Source organism: Abramis brama (assembly GCF_963993115.1).
Source record: "Abramis brama genome assembly, chromosome: 12".
NCBI lineage: Eukaryota > Metazoa > Chordata > Actinopteri > Cypriniformes > Leuciscidae > Abramis > Abramis brama.
In genome coordinates, this window is record NC_139974.1 from 34023192 (window position 1) to 34044890 (window position 21699).

Consider the following 21699-nt stretch of genomic DNA (forward strand, 5'->3'; position numbering starts at 1 on the left):
ATGTGTGCCAAAAAGAATAGAGAGGAAGGAAGAGATGAATAAGCAATGGTGTGAGAAAAACAAATATTAGCAGGTAAAAATGTGACTTGAAATGAGTATTGAGTGAAGGGGTTTTCAATGACACACAACACCGTTTGAGTGTAAGTGTTGTCTCGTTTTGAGAGAACCAGCTTGTGCTCTGCTGTACAGCTGTGCTAAATTCTCTGGTGGGAGCTGTCCATGGTCCTAATTGGACTGCAGCTGGGGATTACAACTCTAAGAGTCAAAGCAGAGGCAGACTATTACAGTCAGACTAAACTTTTAATGTTCCTTTGTTCCCTCAGCACAAAATATGTCTAAAAGCCTTTGTTCGCTAAGACGGATTTTGAGTCGTTTGTGAAGGCAACCAGCGGAAAAGACGCAATGAGCAGAGCTCACGGAGAGCTGTCCGTGGTGCTGAAGTCTCACAGAACTGTGCTATCCACAAGCTGCTCTGAGCTATTCCTTCAGGTCTTCTCAAAACACCTGTTGCCGCTCAGCTGACAAATGCATCATGCTTATATATAGCACTGGACCTCAGCTTAATAAAAGGGTAAAACGAGATAAGAGTCTATATCAATAGACATGCGAGACTAAAGCATTAAAGAACCCCCTCCCCAACCCCCCCAATCAGCCCGGTCCACCTGGAATATCACTTGGCCCACCTTTCATCTCATATCTGGAGCCGGGCCTGGACAAGACTGTTTCAAAATCTTTGCTTAAGTTTTGAGGGAGCTTGAAACATCCTCCCTAACGTTATCATAAACTTTAAAAAATGTTGTATGTTCAAACAACCAAAGGGATTGGCCAAAACTGAACTGAACATGCGTCATGCTCCCTCCAACACGATGAAAAGATTTCTCCGCATGCTTACAAATTCTCATGTTCAATGGAGCCTTACACCAACTTGCATCATGGAAATGCATCTGTTTCGTGACTTTGACCATTTTATGAAGACAAGTGCCATCGACTGTAAAAGATTCTGGGCAAGGAAAATGGGATTGAGCCAAATATCCATGATGATGAGTTGTTAGTCATTATCTTTGGCTAAAATATGAAAAAAGTGTTTCATCTCAAGCGCTTCAATTTCTCCAGAGCTTCTGAGGTTGAGCAAGAGCACATGATTAACCACGTTACTTTTTTCACACTATAAAACAGAAACAGATGAATGGGATTCTATTTCAATCCATTCTTTTTAATTCAAATCTTTTACTTTTGACAAGATGTAGACAACATGGGCACAGTAAAAACAACAATCTAAGAAAAACACTGGCACCTGGAGTGACATATTGACATATTTATTTATAAACATTAACTAGTTATTCTATATATTTTTACTGTAGCTCATATGGTAAGTTAACTAAGAGTATAAACCAGGTTTTCACTGAAGCATTTTACCTCTTTTCAATCAGCAATTTGTCGATATGCAGACAGTGACCATAGAGCCTACATGATGAGCTCAGCCATGTCCCAGTAGCTGAAGAGGCATTAAATTTGCATTTCCTCCCAGCTAGAAAAAAAGGCCCGTTTTATTTCACCAGTCATAGCTTATGCGCTAACACGAAAACTCTAAAAGGCTTCCAAGATATACTCGGTTTATTAATGAAGCATGAGAGACTCCACGGCCGGCTCTGTGGAAGCGCAGCTATATCCTGAAGCTTTAGTGCCGCTCAATGGAAAAAGTGGGAAACTGCTTGACGGCTTCGCGAGTGCTTTACGGACTCAGTCAAACACGTTTCACTCTGCTCGTGATACTTATTCGCGGTATTAAGGGTAAACACATAAAATGTCGACCGGCTCTTTGGATTCGTTTACCAGCTTTTATCATCATGTGCCGACTAACATCAGCTCCGTGGAAAACAATGCTGTTAAATCTCAGTAGCTCGAGACTGTTCAATATGCTGCTGAATTAAAGGGATAGTTCAGTCCAAAAAAAAAGAAAAAGAAAAAAATGTCTATATTTTTTTTCTTTTAAAAAAAAAAAATCATATTTGCTCACCCTGATGTTGTTTCGAACCTGTGTGACTTTATTTTCTTGCTTACTTGAACATAAAAGGAGATGGTAGAATGACAGTCAAAAGGGACACTATAATTCGTTTCAATGTAGCCTAGGCTATATCATGACACTTGTTATTAGCTAAATTAGCTATTGCGTTACTCTGACTACAACTTCTCTTCAAGGCAAATGGATGTATAGTTGGTTGGGAATGCCACAATTTCAAGAAACGCAACAAATGATGATCCCTAGTAGGCTATGACTTGGCTGTTGGAATGGAAATGTTTTATATGAAACATTATGGTAAAATAAATGTTGAAAATAGCGCAGAGTCAAAGACCTGTTTTGTTGGCATGAACCCCCCCTCTCTCTCTCTCCAGCCTCCACATACGCCCCCCTTCCTCCCAAACTCACTCATTCACTCTTGGCTCCCACACTCACGAAATCTTGCGCCACACACATACACACACATATTTTCGAAAATGGTTCTTCGACATGATTATTCATTAACCCATTTTTTCCTTGAACCCAAAAGTACCCTGATCTTGCCCACCCACCAGAAAACCAATATCTTGCTCTGAGGTAGCCTACATGTTATTTAAAGCACAATGCAACATATTATGCTTACATGGTAACACCAAAGATATAACAAGATATAACACCAAATGCGCCTTGAAAAGTACACAAGGCTCTTTTACATATACATTTACGTACAAATAAATTATAAACTTGGCTACTGTATTGACTTGTATGTTTCCAGTGAGTCTGCTGCTTATGTCCATTGATGCCTAGATCCATATCAATGAAACGTAAGACCCAACATTAAATGCCATACATTTGGCACAGATTTGACAATGACAGCACTCCATCCACATGTCAGGGGTAAAAGGGTCGTATGTAGCCTCCAAGAGGGTCGCGCGCACGGCAACAGGACCACATGCAGCATAACGGGGAAACTCACCCTTAACCGATGCAGCCAGCAGCCCCATATAGAAGAACAGCACCCCGCTCCAGTGATGCGCCTGTACTCCCACCTTCATTAGCGCAAAAATCCTTATACCATCCAGTTTCCTCGTCCCGTTATATGTACATCTGCACTCTGTCCTCACGAGTCCCGTTCTGTCAGGATTCAAAGAGGCTCTCATGGTGGGCTTTTTCACGGTTATCAGATGGTTTTAAAAGGAAGATTCACTTGGTGTCGGCGCTGAGAAAAATCCCAGTGCATGGAGACTGGACCCTCGCAGCTGGACTGAACCATCTCAAGCGAGCCGCGGGGTGAGCCGATTCTAATAGACGCGTTTTCTCCTAACAGCTGAAGAACTGATAATGAGAACTGTATCTGGTCTCTTCGAGCTCACATTAGCGTTACAAACGGATAAAGTCTGCAACCGATTCAAATGGATGATGCGATATAGGCTACGCCTGTGCACTCCTACACGCGCGCGTATAAGTTTAATTTCTAATAACTACAACGCTGAAAATCCACGTTTCTGCCTTTCTCCCAATGAGTCACTATGAAAGGACAGCTAGGATACACTCACTGTCACCGCCCACTCGTGGAAGTGCACAGCCTTCATCACTGTCTGAATCATTTCCAGGCGTGAAAATAATCGTTTTGGGATTTCCACCTCTGGGCTCACTGTTTCAAGACTTAAGCAAATGAAATGAAGAGCGCGACTGCAGTATACAAGCTCACAGCATCTCTCTCTCTCTCTCTCTCTCTCTCTCTCTCTCTCTCTCTCTCTCTCGTTCCATCACTCTCTCACCTTTGCAAGGTGTGCCAACAACACAAACACTCTAAAGTTTGATTGTAAAAAGAATAATATAATATACTATAATATAATAAAATATACCGTAGGCTAATATATGTAAAAGACAAGCCTGCGACGAGTTGAAATCAACATCACTTTACCGAAAAAAACGAGATGGTTGAAAATGTAGAAATACTTTTGTTTTGAATAAAACGACTGTGAATATCAAACCATCAGCGGTCATGCTGAAATAATTTGATATGCATTTAAAACATGATGAAATATTGCATAACTAAAATTCGCCATATGCTTTAGTTATTTGTTTTGTTTGTTGGCCACGTATTCACGCGCAAACAGTATAGCTACAGTCCGTTTCCATTGACATCACGTTTCCCAATTCCCAAATTGAAATTCGATTATAAACATTCCAAGTAAGGCAGACGCAAGCCATAAAAACAAGAAAATCACGATCAGAAGAAATTGAAACAAATTTATTTAAAGAAATTTCATATGTCTACAAGATCTTTTGTTGAGTCATCTAAAACAAACCCTCCGGGTTTTTGGGACGCATTAGGGCCATTTCCCAGGTCAACGTGGATTCATCCGCAGACACCAGAGGACAGTCTGGACAGAGCCTGCGGTAGAGTAATGAAGCGCTCTGTTTTGGCCAGCAAGGGAGTTTGGCCGCATTTACCAGAAAATGCGCATGTGTTTGCGGATGAGAATGGTGGTTTCCAGAGCTACACAAAAAAAAACATGAAGACAGCCCCACACAGTAAGTTGTATGATAGTGTATGCTTATGTTGCCCCTAATATGCGTGAGTAAAATCTGTGTCTCCGATGCAGCATAAAAGCTTCACTAAAACATGCCAGGTCTAACCCACAACAGTCCCTAATATCAGAGGAGGTTCTGATGCTGCTTCGCTTCTGAGAAAATGATGCAATATTTTTATTACAATTATCGGTATTAAGAAATCAACTTTCATTCAGCATTGATGCATTAAATGTATGAAAAATGAACAGTAAAATCATTTATATAATGTTACAAAAGATTAATATTTCAGATGGATGCTGTTCTTTCTATTATATTAAGAAATGTTTATTATATTAACATAATATTAAGAAATGTTTATTGTACAGCACTGTAAAAAGTGATCAGCTGACTTAACTTAGAGAAATTGTGGAAACCCGTTGCCTTAAAATTAAGTAATAAACTTAATGCGTAATTGAAAAAATTAAGTTACAGGAACTTGACAATTCCATATAACTTTTTTTTTTTTTCAATTGTAGATGACGTTTATTTACTTAATAATTTTAAGGCAACAGGGTTCCTCACTTTTTTAAAGTTAAGTCAACTTACACAGTATGATTTCTGAAGGATCATGTGACACTGGAGACTGGAGTAATGATGCTGAAAATTCAGCTTTGCCATCACAGGAATAAATTACATTTTAAAATATAATAAAATAGAAAACAGTTATTTCAAATTGTAATAATATTACTGTTTTTACTATATTTCTGAGCAAATACGCCTTGGTGAGCATAAGAAACTTCTATCTAAAACATAAAAAGAAAAACTTACCGACCCCAAAGTTTTACATTTTTATTAAATTTATTTAACAGAAAAGTTTAAGGCTGCACTGATTCTGCATTTACATAAAGCGGCATCATCTTCGCAAAACCCTTAAGTCAGTAATAAATTGGATTGAAAATGGAAAAAGTTTTTACAAACTAAAGAGACAGCTTCCCTATTGTGTGAATTACCGCATGCAAAATCTCGACATGGCATCCCATGCTAATAGTTCTGCCATCTGTCCCCGGTGGTCCATGGAAACTCCTACCCCATCTATTTTAGGTAGACCACATAGCAATGGGAAGATCTCCTTCTGGTGTTCATTTGAACCTCACAAAGCACTGTGCCAATACGAAAATCATGTAATATTCATACTTGGAGACATATGCCCCATTTACCACAGCAACATGCAAAGAAAATTGTCAGAAAGTTCATGTTTGGTTAATGGAGGGCTTGTTTACCTTTTTATATAAAACTATGGTGCACTTTTAGGGCTTTCAATGCATTCATCTTCACAACAATCCTTTTTCCCTGCCAACAGTGTAACGCGCATTCACAATGCACTTGCAGTTTGAAATAATGCATGCTCCTTCTTTTTCAGGAGAGTGAGGCATGAAAAGTTGGACAAGGTCATGTTAATGACTCAGCATAACATGACCCAGACTCTTCTGCAAGGGCATGTCGATGCCACGTGTCCACGTTTTCCTGATGATAGATATAGCCATGGTCATGAACCTGACAAGACTAAAGAGATCATAAGCCAGGAGGATGCTGACAGAAGGAAAACTGAGAAGTTTCCTAACCAGGCCACACTGAAAGACATCCCTGAGAGGCTCTCAAACGAAGACTTTCCTCCACTTCTCACCACAGGTGGACAGGCCACCACAGCGAGCCCCTACCAGCAAAGGCGCCTCCTATAAAGCTGTTCTCTTAAAGGGAAGCCCACACATCCAATTGCATTGTGGCAAACCACAGAGGGCTCAAAAACAAAATCAAAAAGAACATCCAAGAGTCAAACCTTATGCCTCGGCCAAAACAACCCCAAAGATAGAGACAAAAACAGCTCAGGGCATCATTGCCCAACCTGGCCAAACAGGAAGTGCATGCAGAGAAAAAGTTATACTGGAAGGACAAAGTTCATTGCCAAGGTTTCCCCATCTACCGCCGTCTGCACAGCTCCAAAAGGCAGAGGGGCAGATAACACCTAAAGATCATACTTTTAAAGGTAAATCCGCACCATGCTCATCCACCATGTCTACTAAAACTAAAATCTAATTCAAAACTAAATCTAAAACCTAATTTCATTCATGCCATTTTGTGTGTGATTTTGCCAAAAGTAAACAATAAGTTAATAACAATTATATTACAGGGGGGCTGCTGAATGGTTGATTCTGATTGGTTGACCAATGTTCTAAGGTGTGCAATTATTTTCCAGTAAAGCAGTTCCAGCAAGGTCTGTAACCGCATTACAGTTCCAAATCACTACGCCAGTTTATTTCCATTATTTCAAAGGTCATAACGGCCTACAGCAGCAAAAGAAACAAAACCCCCAAAGAAAAGCAAATAGATTTAACAATTAACAAACAATATCCATGTTTCCCGAAATTATGTTTAATTAATTATCTATGGAAAGCATGCTCTCCTTCTCCCGCTCTCACTCCCAGACAAACACACACACGTATAGGCCTACAGTACAGACTCACACACACACACACACACACACACACACACACACACACACACACACACACACACACACACCATTGAGAACGGCAATGTCCCGTAGTCAATTATTCCTTATACTAACTCTGGAAAAAGATCCACACCATAATCGTTGCAGCACCAACATAATAGTGTTTTGTTCCTGAATGAAGTTTTTGAGCGAATCGGTTGAGTCTTTTTTTTGTTTGTATGCATTTGTGGCTGTGTCTAAAATCTCATACTCTCTTGAGTAGGTACTTATTTTGAACAAGTAATTACTTTGTGACTGCTAATAAGGTAGGTTCTATAGTATGACTGTGTGTAGTATGAATGTAATCTGGACCTGCCAAATTTTCCATGTTGCCCTTATCACGTGACCTACCAGCGTCAGTTGCGTTGCGTCATTGCCATTCACAAATCCTCTCCTGTGGCCTAATGGGATAGTAAAGTGTTCATCGTATGCACACCTCAGAATCTCGCCGGAAGAAGTAGGTCATCCGGGAATTTGCCTACTCTTTTATGAGTAAGGCTGGTAACATACTTCTTTGTAAGGCTGGTGTTTGGTTGGGCTCTTGTTTTCATGTCATGTAATGCAGTTTATTCCATAATTCAGAAAGTGTACAAACAAAGCAATAACTTTTAAATAAACATAAGCTTTACTAGGTAAAGCATGGCATGGACATGAAACTCACAGCAGTGGACTACAGCATCAAAAGATGACAAAACTAGACCAAGACACATGGCAAAATGAGGGCTATAAATATACAGACTACATGACATGAAAACAACGTAGGAATCACATGGCATGAAAACAAAGAGCCCAACCAAACACCAGCCTTACAATCTTTTGTGACCTACTGTTTTTTGCCTACTGTATGGGGAAGTATGCGATTTGGGATGCAGCCAGTGTTTTTGAACGAATCGATTAAATTAATGATTAAAATAACTCACTCATAATGACACTTGTCGCCACCTGCTGGTGTAAAAATGTAACCTGTAGAAAGAGTCGCTGAAAAATTCTCGGCATTATCGCACAAATTCTCTCTCATAAACAATCAAACCTTAGCACACAGACATTTACATTCCCACAACACACATTAGGCATCACACTGCAGCTGTTCTCTGTATGAAAAGGTTATAAGCTGCATAACGTGTGTGTGTTGGGGGGGGGATGCAATGACTAAAGAATGACTAGATACCACCAGAGTGATATCAACCTCCTTTCCAACTTATTGTACTGTGCTGCTGTGAGTTGTATATATTGCAAAATGACAAGTTTCTCAATACAAGTAGTTTTCATCTTACGGACATAAACGGACCCGATACTCATGTCGGTGTATTGAGTCTTGGTAGTTTATTCCAGAACAGCAATTATAGAAACACCATTTAAGGTAAAGATTCCATGGCGATAACAATCAACCTCATGCCGTCTTGTCGGTTTGGGAGTCTTTGGCGGTGTCACTGCATGGCACTGACGAATGGCTTGCATTAGCTCAGAGGGAAAGTGTTGTTTTTGTTTGCGAGGATGGCTATGGATGGTGCTCAGTCAACTATCTCCTCAGGGCACGAAAGGAGCTGCTCAAACCCAAAAAGTCACTCATTATTTTGAAAATGAAAACAAAACAAACAAACAAAAAAAACATAAAGAAGAGAGCATTGGCCCAAATCAATATATCCATTTCCTCTTGGTAATGGAATCCGTTTGTAATAGCAGTCTAAACACAATCGATTTGCAATCTTCATGTTTTTCTTTCCTCTCTCTCCTCTCTTTCTCCTATTATTTTTTTTTGCTAATGCTTCTGCCTCCTAAAGAGCAAAGGGTACTTGCAGATTTAGATTATATCTAATTTGTGAAAATTGCATAAGTAAAGTGTTTAATTTGAATAAAGTAGTGTTTTTTTTATGTTTTCTTTTATGCTCACTAAAAATTACAGTAAAAACAGTAATGTTGTGAAATATTATCACAATTTTAAATAACTGTCTATTCTAACATATTTTAATGTATTAAATAAAATATTTAATAAAATTTACAATGTAATTTATTCCTGTGATGGAGAAGTTTCAGAAATCATATGCTGATTTGGTGCTCAAGAATAATTTCTTATTAATATCAGTGTTGAAAACAGTTTTTTTTGGCATTTGTTTGAAATAGAAATCTTTTATAACATTATAAATGTCTTTACTGTAGTTTTTGACCAATTTAATGTGTCCTTGCTGAATAAAAGTACTTTTGAATGGTAGTGTATTTATATGAAATAAATACAAAATACAATTTTTTGTATCACTTTATTATTGATTAATTTTTTAGTTAACCTTTACTAAAGCATTCAAATACACACTGATGTTGACATAGTAGTTTTTTTTAGTTTTTTTTTTAAAATATGGCATATGGCATTGAAAAGGACACTTTGGATTTGCCTAGTATTCCCGTTCCTCATGTGTTAATCCTGTCACCTGTTCTTCCTAAGGTGGATATGTGGAGCTGGGCAGGAGTGCAGATGGTGCCCACATGGCCCAGACCCGGGCTGGCAGCAGTACCGGGAGCGTGAAGAATGCAGCTGGCCCTCTTGATAATGCCAAATGCCATATATACCACAAGGATACCACTGACGCAAAAACAAAGACCACAGGTCCAGGCCCTGGTGAAGATGATTCACTTACCTTACTCTCTCATTGTTCATTCTGTTTCTCTCTTTGTTTACTAAGTGCATTCTCTGTGTTTGTGGTTACAGACATATCTATGCCAGAAAATATGGATGGAATCCAGCCTCAGAACAGCAGTGGAAGGTGTCCCCTACAAAACGCCCCGTTCATTACAGGCACGGGTCACGGCCCTCAGAGCCCGTGGTTGCTGCCGGCCAACAGTTTCCTGCGGTTTTCTGAGGTACAACCCAAGTCTAAGCATGAACCTGCTGATTTTCAGAGTATTGCAATGGTTTTGTAAATGCAATGAATGTGGGATGAGGTTATACTGGACACGCACTCTAATAAGCAAAGGTTCTACAGTAGTGGTCAGCCTAGGAAAATTGACATCTTCACCCTTTATTCAAATGATGTTTTATTAAGAAATTTCGGGAAGAACATGTTTAAATGATATATCCAATCAGCACGAGAGGAGGGTTTTATATACATAGCCGACTCACCTAGTTCCTCAGCAGTTTTCTGCATCCCTCCGTCACCTCGACTCCTCGACTCCTCACTCTCAGCTGGTTCCTATCCCAGCTGGGATTCGGGGGAGTACTCTGGGAGTACTCTGGGTTCGGACAGAACGCCAAATAACTTTATCTGATTATTTGTAAGTGAACTTGTGAAATGTTATTAAAAATTTGTTAAAGATTTTGTAAGCATACTGCGTTGTGCTTGGAGTTGTTATATTTGTATAACGCAATGGAGCATGCCAAATTGTGCAGACAATAATTTTTGGGCAGGCTGTCACAACAAAATTAAATTATGGGAAGAAATTATGAACACATGCAAAAACAAGAGAGAACTCCAGTTTTCAATGTCACATTATTCTTTAGAAATCATAAGATGTTGATTTTATGCTCAATTATTATTGGTGCTCACTGCTCAGTTAAGAAAGGCTCTTATATTTTATCAATGTTTAATACACATTGCTTGTTTTTTTTATTTATGTTTCATATTTTTTTGTGGAAACCGTGAAACCTGAGTGACCTCAGAATGACCTGAAAATATAATTTTAATGTCTAAAAAACCGAAGCAGCACAAATGACACGTTTTGCAGCACAAACCAGCACGAACGATTGCGTCTATTTTGGGTGACCAAACATTCAGTGATTAATATTTTAAAACCCGATGCAGCACAAAATAAACTTTTTACAGCACAAACCAGCACAAACGATTGATAACGGTTATTGCTGTATGGATAGATTAGCCAGGGCAGCCTACCTCCGAGTCCATGGTGTTGATCGATGCTGAAGAGATGGACGCGTTCACAGAAAATCAGGTACACGCGCACTGACGAGCACGACCTCGATGGGAGGGTGCTCGCTGGTAGTGGGGGAGGGGCATGAGAGTTGTAAACATTCAAAATTTTGGCTAAGTCGATCCAATCTGCCAGACTTGCCAGGAATTGGCAATAACCGAGGAATTGGTAGCTTGTTAGTAGATTTTCTCTCCGCCATCACACTTTGTACAATCTGCAGGCGAACTTCAGGCGTGTCGTGTGATATTGTAACGTGCGCGTCAGCGCGAGGGAGAGGGGATCTGTGGCGTGCGTGTGCATGACCTGTGATTGACAGTCAGATCTCACACGCCCCTGCGCTGATTGGACCTGATGAAGCGGGAGCGGTGGATTTTTGCAAAACAAATAACACGCTCCAGGTGGAGTTAGAAGCTCTGTTTTTTTTCTAAAACCACCTTATGTTGTTCTGTCGGATTATAGTGTCGATTTCACTGAATATGATAAAAAAAAATGTTGCCGACGGCAGCTTTAAGTTTTCTGAATAGGCCTACTTTTAACAGCTTACAGTGCCTGTTTGTGCTGTAAAAAGTTTTGTTTGTGCTGCTTCGGTTTTTTAGATATTAAAATCTATTAATCTATTATAATCTATAAAATCTAAAATATTAAAATTTTGGTCATTCTGAGGTCACTCAGCCCCCCCCACATGCTCCAAATTCACCCAAAATAGGCTCGTTCGTTTGTGCTTCGTTTGTGCTGGTTTGTGCCGGTACAATTTTCATTTGTGCTGCATCGGCCTTTAAAATATTAGGCATAGACAATGACGTCACCAGCCCCCCACACGCTCCAAATTCACCCAAAATAGACGCAATCGTTTGTGCAAAAAGTAATTCGTTTTTTTATTTTATTTATTTTTTATCACTTTTACTCACGACATGTTAGCTGGCAACAAAGGATTCCATTCATTATGCTAAGCTAAGCTAGCGGTGGCGCTTCCAAACTAAAACAATGCATGCACTGAGACAAAAATGCGTTTGCCCACCTATATAAATGTAGGAAAGACGGTGAATAAGCCCTATTTCAAAAAACGGTGGAGTGTTCCTTTAAAGGGTTCTATCTGGTGGTTCACATATAAATCCTTCCCATCATGGGATCCTTTTATGGATTTAGTGAATTAAACAGCTAATAAACACTTTATCACTATTTTTTTTAGATAACCTGTTAAACTTAATGCCAATTAAGTTAATATAGAACCCTTTTGCCTTTAAAATTGAGTCAAGAACCCTAGGGTTCTATTTAGAACCCCACTGAATTTTCTAAGAGTGGATAATCTTATTTTGCTGACTGTATGACCTTCTCACTTTCCCTCAGGATGATTAGTTGCATGGAGGTGTCTGAATGAGTTTGTGTACGGGTAAAGCGAGAGGCATAAGATGTATGTCACAGAATTTAGCACAGTAGGTAACAAAGAACAGGAGGGCAATTAAACTGCCATGTTTGATGCCAGTCCAAGTAGTTGATTGAACATTTGTAGCAAGCAGTGACTTTTAATTGATAGGTCCTGCTTTTTATGATTATTATGATTATTCTAAAATGTTTTTCTCTCGAAATGAGGTGTTACATGTTTCTTGAGACTTATAAAGAGTTTAAAGAAACTTTTTGTTTGCTTTGTGACCAGCCCCGAAGAGTATTTACATGAACAGCATGCTTTAAAACCAGGCTGTGTGCTGTTGCTAGGCTACACAGGTTTCTTGTTCTTAGGCAATTAGATTTTTCATCTAGAGATATCAGGAAAACCATTATTTCATCATATAGGCATAATTTTATACTGGACAATCGTCTTAAATTATTTATTTGGCTGAAAGGGATGAGATTTCCGATACTGTTCAAATCTGAACAGTATGATGAAATGAAACCGCTTCGGGCGCTGGACTGATGTTCTCCTATTTAGTTATAGTTCAGAGGAATGATAGAATTGAAGTGCTATAGAAAAAGAGAAGGTGGAAGAGATAAAGAGAGAACTTTTCCTTTAAATCACAAGATTTGAATTTGAGTTCTAACTTTTTCAACTTAATAATGTGTTGACAAGCAGGCAGATGAAGAAGTATCATTAACCAGCTGAAATGATCGTCAGGATGTTGCTAAGCTACTGCCACCGCCGAAAATAGAAATATAATAGATTTTTGACAGAACTCAGAACTTATGTACAAGAGAGTTTATTATGCATTTTGTCTAAATGGTGTACACAACCTTTCATTTAAAATAAATATTAAAATATCCTTACATAGCGGTTTTACATACATACAAGTCAAGTCATCTTCATTTATATAGCGCTTTTAACAATGTAGATTGTTCCAAAGCAGCTTTACATTGATAATAGGAAATTAAAGTGAAGTGTTTTGGCTTTATAGCAGCTCTAGAATGAAGTTATTGTCCAGCTAAAGTTAGTTTGATTGATTCACTTCCGTCGCAACGATCATTAGTTATTAACTTAGGGGCTGCTAACACGACACCGTTTTAACAGAAAACACTTAAGTTCTTTCTGCGCAAACTTCAAAAACACGAACCAGTGAGAACGCCGATGGTGTGCACATGCGTATTACGAGTTCAGTCTATAGGTATGTGCGTTTGAATATATGTGCGCAGGCGTGTAGTCCTTCCTTACAAATCAACCCTCAACATACTACTTGTCTGGCCTTAAAATTAATAATACAGAACATACATAGCAATTTTTTTAAATATATGTGACTACCACAACTTCAGTGACCTGTATTAGGCACATATCTAGAAACTTACATATTAGAGGGGTCCTATTATGCTTATTTTCAACTTACACCACAATATTCCTCATTTAAATAATTCCCACCCAAGGTACACTAAAAATAAAAATAAAAATAAAATCGGTCGAGGCCTAGTTGAGTTGTGTTAATTGTGTGTTGAAACTTACAAACTTGCGGTTATAGTAAGGGGCGTGACCATTTTTAAATATGCTCGATGCGGTTGACAAATCACAACACACGGGTCTAGCCGACCAATCAGAGCACACCGTACTTTTTGTCAGGAGGAGCTAAACAGAGCGTTACTAACAGACTGGGAAGAACGGTGCTGCAACAATGTCAATATGTGAAAAATAATGTTTTTTGAACATTTAAGCATGGAAACTTATTTTAGTCAACCTCAAAAACTTTTTTTGTTTTTTTTTTAGCTCACCCAAAAATTATTTGCAGATGTGTTAGTGTTAAAGCTTTTGGTAACTATACTTACCTGTGGAGTTAAATTGGTTCTGCTTATATTGTCTCATCTTTTCCGAGATAGAGATCAAGGCAGTCTAAAAATCTACAAAATTTTTACAGTAAATTAGGAGAAAAACTGTGTGACAAACCTTTTCAGACAAACCTTAAAGTCAAAAATGATGCAGTGAAGGTTTTATATTCCAATACAGAGGCCCATAATGACCCAACAGAGAGATGTGTGTATTTATTCAATTGGAGAAGTAAATAGAGTTCAGTTTTGATCATACCAAATTAGTATATAGTCTTTAAACACTGCACAGAAAATAAAATGAAAATGTCCATCTTTGCGTAACATTAAAAAAAAAAAATTGTGACACAGTTATCATAAATATGTACTCTTTTAATAAAAAAAACCCCCTTCACAGTTAACTATCTCTTCAGTCTGCATAAGCCTATCAGGGCACCATGAAGATATGATGTGCATAAAACATTTAGCATTAGTATTCAGTTCAAGTCAGTTGATTTTATATTGTACCTAAATGTTTAATGTCATCACTTCATGGATGGCCACCCTTGGGCTTGGTCTATAATTTTTTATCAGACTCAAAACAAAAACAAATATTTTTCTTTTTTTAATGCTCTAAATGGATTGCCAATGAAGTGCCATAGAAATTGTTTATTTTTATACCTTTTTTGTTTTTCAAAATGAATCTGGAACTTTCAAAGAAGCCTCTAGACAGCTCCTTCTTGAAACAAGTTCAAAATACATTATTGTTAGCATGGTGGTTTGATCTATTTCAGTGTATTTTCACATCGTCTGCTTAATATATGATGTAGCTATCAGTATAACACTTAATAAAGCAACCCAGTTCCCACATTTATTTATGTACCAAGCCAGAAACATGTCACAGTGTCCAGGCTCCAAACAAGGCATCAGAATATCTCTGCCTGGCGTTATATTGGCATTTTCTTGGCTCTACTCATTGGCCATTGATTTTACTCTCCTTTTCTATATTCTTATTCTATATAATTTATCCTCCTCTTGATTTTTTTATGCTGATAGGGTTAACTACAATCCCATGAAGCATTGCGAACAGCATAATCGAATTAAAAATGATGGCGAAATAAAAAACTATGCATTTAAAGTTGTTGATTATATAAGAGGCTAAAGAGATATTTTGGCGCATTTTGCTTGTTTCGACTCTGATTGGTGGAATTTTCTGTACTGCATCATGGGTAATGTAGTTTTTCACCACAAATTCCATTGTTAAACACGATTATTTTAAAACTAAGTATAGTTTTTTTCTTCTGGAACCAAACTTGCACTCTATGACTCTAAAAATATAATGTGGCATTACCAAGTAAATGTAGCGTAACCTGCAAAACCAAGTAAAACATATTTTCCTGTGTTTACATTGTAATCTTTCCTTACATCTTTCCTGTGTTTACAAGTGTTTACACCTTAATCATTATTTGAAAAATGTTTTTAAAGATATTTTTCAAAATAAAAGGGTAAAGTATTAAAACTGTATTTTTATTTTATTTTTGAAAAGCTTTAGGCCTAAGAGAGACATATCGACATACAGTACCAGTCAAAAGTTTGGAAACATTACTATTTTTAATGTTTTTGAAAGAAGTCTCTTATGCTCATCAAGCCTGCAGTAAAAAAAACAAAACAAAAAAAAAAAACAGTAATATTATGAAATATTATTACAATTTAAAATAATGGTTCTCTTTTTTAATATATTTTAAAATGTAATTTATTTTTGTGATGCAAAGCTGAATTTTCATCAGCAAGTACTCCAGTCTTTGGTGTCTTATGATCCTTCAGAAATCATTCTAATATGATGATTTGATACTCAGTTATTATCAATGATGGAAACTGTTTAATATTCCATCATATTCCATATTCCAAGTGCTGTTTAATATATTTTTTTGGAATACTTTTTTCAGGATTCATTGATGAGTAAAACGTTAACAGCATTTATTCATAAAAACAGCATTTATTCAAAATAAAAACATTTCTAACAATATAAATCGTTACCATCACCTTTTATCAATTTAACACATCCTTGTTGAATTAAAGTACTAATTTCTTTAAAAAAAAAAATAGTTATTGTTCCCAAACTTTTGAACGGTAGTGTATATTGTTACAAAAGATTTCTATTCTAAATAAATACAGTTCTTTTTAACTTTTTATTCATCAAATAATCCTGAAAAAAGTATCTCAGGTTATAAAAAAAATATTAAGCAGCACAACTGTTTCCAACATTGATCATAAATCAGCATATTTAGACACCAAAGACTGGAGTACTTGCTGATGAAAATTCAGCTTTGCATCACAAAAATAAATTACATTTTAAAATATATTAAAAAAGAGAACCATTATTTTAAATTGTAATAATATTTCATAATATTACTGTTTTTTTGTTTTTTTAACTGCAGGCTTGATAAGCATAAGAGACTTCTTTCAAAAACATTAAAAATAGTAACGTTTCCAAACTTTTGACTGGTACTGTATATTACTTTTTTTTTTCTTCAAAAGTTTATCCCAAACTGCTTAATAACGTATGTCACGTCACTGACCCCGTGTGCCAATATATCCGTTAGACAGGCGGTCGATGTGCTATTGTTTTACCTTGTGTGACAACTGCAAAGTTACACTGCTTTCCCAAAATACTCTGCTGTCACGGAAACGGCTTCTTAACGTGTCAAACCCTTCACAACCTTACCTTACGGAACAATGGTCACAGATGTGAGGATGAATAGATTCGGAAGACAGAAGTGAAGGGCAGACAGATGAGCATTAGGGTACGCGTGAGCACGAGCGTTCGCGGTACGGTACCGGCAGACGCACATGTAACCTGCTGCGAGGGGAACTAATTGAATATGGGAGATGCTATTTGTATGACTGTCTCTGGTGATGGATGCCCCTCATAAGAGCCTTGAAATTCGAGATCATTCTTTAATCTTCAATCTTCAGTTATCTGCACTTGCTTCCTCTTTCATTCCCTGGTAGCGTTTTGTACCATTTGTTTTCACTCTCCCTTTATCATACTTCACGTTTTATCATGTGATCATTAATCACATGCTGATGACATGACTGGAACACGAGCGCTTGTTTCTGTCCTCCAATGGCATGCAAGGGTGAAATGAGGGCAGAGGTCTGAATTAGCAATGCATTATGGGAAGATTGCCCAGAAGCCTTTTGGGAGGAGACGGTAATTGTGGACACCTCTGCCCTGCACCTGTGGAGGTGCGTGTATGACCGGCTGTGTCGTGGCCTTGGAGGCCGGAGGCTGTCTGAACGAATAAGCACTTTGCAGTAATCTGATGGTGTATTATTTAGTGAGGCGTTTGGCTTGGCTGATTGTAGTTAAGTCACGCTGGTTATTGTGAATTATGAACCCTTTTCTTTGACTTGCACACAGCCATTTGTATTCATAATTTGCATTCATTCATCACACCTTAAACTTTGTGGGCTGTGTAAGTACGTCTAGGTGTGTGTGACTGAGAGTCTCTGTGGGTGTGTATGTGCCTGTAGACTTGGTTTATAAAGATATATTATATGTGTGTGAAAAGAGGTGAATGGAAGATTGGGGTAAAAGTCATTTGGACACTAAAAGAATATCATTTCTGAGACACATTTTTTAATAGATCTCCAGGTATGGGTGATAATTAAGAAGTTTTGGCCCTGACTTTTAAGGAAAATACAGTGTCTTAAAACACAATTTTCAAGCTCTCATATTACGTTATCCAATACTAATGTCCAACAATGTATACAGCAAGGTTATTGTTATAACTGAAACTAAAACCATTTTCATTGCTTGAAATAGATAAACGAAACGTTAACTAAAATAAAATAAAATATAAAAAACTAACTTGTTTTATTTCAGCTAGTTGCCAAGGCAACGTTTCATATTTTAATTTAGTTTAACTTAAAAACGTAATTAAAATGAAAAATAAAAATACAATTAATAAAAACTATATAAACACACAGCAAAAAAGAAACTTTAAATTAAAATGAAAACAGAAAATATAAACATAAAATCTAATTCAAAATATTAATAAAAACTATAGTATCTCATTTATAAAAAAAAAAACTAACACTGGTACATACAGTGCATTACACAATCATTTTTTATTATTATACATACATACATACAAATATTGAAGTGATTTATGTTTTAAGGTAATAATTCAGTTTTATTACTATGGATTTGCATAATTTAACGTTGATAGTTTGAATCTGGGAGAATGGTAAAATAAAATATATACATTAAGTACAGTTGAAAAGTAGCAACAAATAAATTACGAAGGCTCAGTAAAAGTTTCTAAAACTGTTTAATGTGCCCTTAATATACCAACAATAATAATTGCATTAGAAAAATCAAACCCTGGGACATAATTGTGTCTGAAGTTGAAGAAACACCTGTATATTGTTAACAGAGGTGAGAACAGGACATTTTCCTCACTATAAAGTGTAACATTAAACGATCTGTGCATCCCTAAAAGAAGAACATGATTATGACTTCCTATAAGATTACTAAGACTGTGTTCTTTTATAGATGGCAGAAAGGTTGAGGCCTGCTGTTTCAGCCTCCCTGAAATGCCAATCAAAACAGCACAAGCTTTCAACAGCTGTAGACAGATTTAAAATAAATATGTTTGCTCTTTCCACTGCCTCTGAACCTGTGTGCGTACAGCTGAATAATTTATGAACGGCTCTGATTTTGTGCAGGGTGAATCCCGTTTTTTGAGAAAACAGATACAAAGGAGTGTCTGTGTGAGTCTCAGATCAGCTGTGGAGTAACAGCTGAAGTGTCTGATGCTCTAACAACAGGAAGTAACTGTATTACCTCAGCGACACTGTCACATTCATGTGAATACAATATATGGCTCTGATGATATTTATGAGATGGGGAAAAAAAGGGAGGTATAGGCTGCTTTAGATCAAGCCACTTTGATGTCATGTCACGACTGTGAATCTCTGGTCTTATGCATCTGAGGCGGCAGAAAAAAAAAGAAAATGAACGTCCTCTCTCACATTGATGGGAAACAGAAAGGTGGTTATCTTCTCTTTATGCTTATTTTACTGAAACGGTGACATGAAACAGTGGATCAAAACCAGAAAATTGTTGAGAGATTCTTTGAGAGAGTGGTTTGAAGTACCTTGTTTGATGTAAATATCACCCCCCCCCCCCCCCCCCATTTTAATGAATATAATTATTTATTAAATCTAATTATTATAATTTAATATTTAAATTATTAATGTAATTTACATTCATTTAACCCTCATATCCATTTAATAACAGAACTCAGTGAGCTCTCGGAAATCAGATCTTCTGCGTAGCGGCTCATTTAAATGCCTCTGATTGGCCAGTGCGCTCAACAGACATGTCAGTGATTGGCTACAATGATCAATGCTGCAAAAGCACGTTGTAAGTAGTGAACTTTGTTGCAAAGGGAGAAAATATAAATATAATACTGTAATATGCACTTTTCATCACAATTATTTTTCTGATTAATTGTTAAGCTCTGTGAGAAAGATAAGGTAACAAAACATGCAGGGCTACATTATTGACATCTTCTGCTTATTCCTTGTACAGGTGGACCCCATGTATATGGTTGTCAACCCCCTATTTCCCTCCAATCCTCTGCCTCCACCAGGATTTGGCCTCAATCCATGCTATGTTGTTAGAGACTTTTCCCTGTGGCCTTATCATCATGGCAACTGGTAAGAATTGCTGTTTCACACCAGTTGTGATGTCACCTCCCATTGCTAGGAAAATTAACATTTAGCTCAAATGAACATTGACGAACTAACGCCGCCTATTACAACAGGTGCTGTAATCTCCAAACCAATAATTATGCAGGCACATTTTTTCTGTGATATTTTATTTATTTATGTGTTAATGTGTTGTATTGTGTTGTTTCCTTAATAATAACACTTTATTGATTGGAAGCCACTCTAAAAAATGCTGGGTTGTTTCAACCCATGGTTGGGTCAAATATGGACAAATCCAAATGTTGGTTTAAGTTTTTGTATTACACTTTTAAACCCAACAATTGGGTTTGTCCATATTTTACCCAACCATGGGTTCAAACAACCCAGCATTGTTTAGAGTGTAAAGGTCAACGTGGCAGATTTTACACAGAGCACAAAATGAGCAGGCTTAAGTAAAAGATATGACATGTATTGTCCTGCTATATTAAAAGCTTATGAGGATCAGATTCATGTAACTGCTTGAATAGAAACCATAATTACAGGCATTCAAAACATAATGGGAAGGGTGAGGGGTTATGTAAAAACTCAAACCTATCCATAAACCACTGATGTAACAAGACTTGTCAAGCTTTTGTTTATCCAACGATCATACTACACATCTCTATTGTTGAATTAATGTTAACTCTCCCTCTTATCTAATACCCGCAGTGAAATTTTTTCCAGTCAATGTAAATCCATCAGCGGCGGGCAGACGGTGCTTCACGTGCCCGGAGAACGGTAAGGTTGATTTGCTCTGTTCTGTGAGGGGAAAATTGTAGCACGGTCCGCATCAGTGAGAAGGTGAGGTGAAGTGTGCTACATCATATTTCACGGGTCATCTGCGCTCCACAATGAAGCCCCCGCCAAGCAAAAGCACGCTTGCTCAAGTATGAGAATGCGCATGTGACGTTCGTAACCTTCCATTGTCTTTTTTTTAAGTGTGACTACGGGCTAATTCCACTCGCGAGATGCGCCACGTTGTGAATGACACATGCAATTTTGTTGCTTTTAAAGCCTTTCAACTCAGCACTTATGCGCTTATCCAAAAAAATCCTAATTCTTCTTGTTCAGAGATGAAAGCCATAGAATGCTCGGCTGCTGAGTTGCTATGGGCTTGCAATTAAAAATAATGGGACAACATTTTAGGGGAAACTTCGCTGAAGATGTTGTGCCTAAAAGTGAGTCATGTTTTCTTTTTCACTAAAATTAGAGAAATAAGTCAACAAAAATGTATTGTAAAAAGCTATTAACCTGAAATTGAGTGCTCACTGAAAAGGCTATTGGTAAAAGCTACAGATACAAAACAACATATTTGGAATAATATCGACTCAAAAATGATTGTCATGGCCATGAAACCATTTCTGTAGTCATTTTATCCCCAAGCTTTTATATGACCACTTTATTTGTCATTCTCAGCAATCAAGGTTGACTCACTTATCAGTGATAGAGAACACGAATCCCTCGGTTTATGTGTTTGGCTTGTCAAAGACCATTGTTTCTTTGACATACAGAAATGCAGTAGCTATGTGTCCATAGAAGTTGAGTTCAGGCTGAACTTCAGAACTTTTCACCCAGACTCCAGAGAGGCCATCACTCGACAATGCGGCGAGGAAGCACAAAAGGAATTTTGACAAGGCCAAATCAGGATGAGAAAAAAAAAAGATATACAGTATACCACAAAACAATAAGATGAAATGAAAACACAAGACGTTGGTTGATATCTTTATGCTGCTGCATT

The 21699-nt window shown here is 37.4% G+C and overlaps 1 protein-coding gene across 1 annotated transcript in view; it reads right to left on the minus strand.

Moving 5' to 3' along the window:
- csmd2 (CUB and Sushi multiple domains 2) overlaps positions 1-3313 on the minus strand; it is a 313713-nt gene extending 310400 nt beyond the window's left edge. The window contains exon 1 of the mRNA XM_084130492.1: positions 2976-3313. Coding sequence (XP_083986618.1) covers positions 2976-3159 — 184 coding nt within the window. The 5' untranslated portion in view covers positions 3160-3313. The remainder of the gene's footprint in view (positions 1-2975) is intronic.
- Between the last annotated feature and the right edge of the window lie 18386 nt (positions 3314-21699).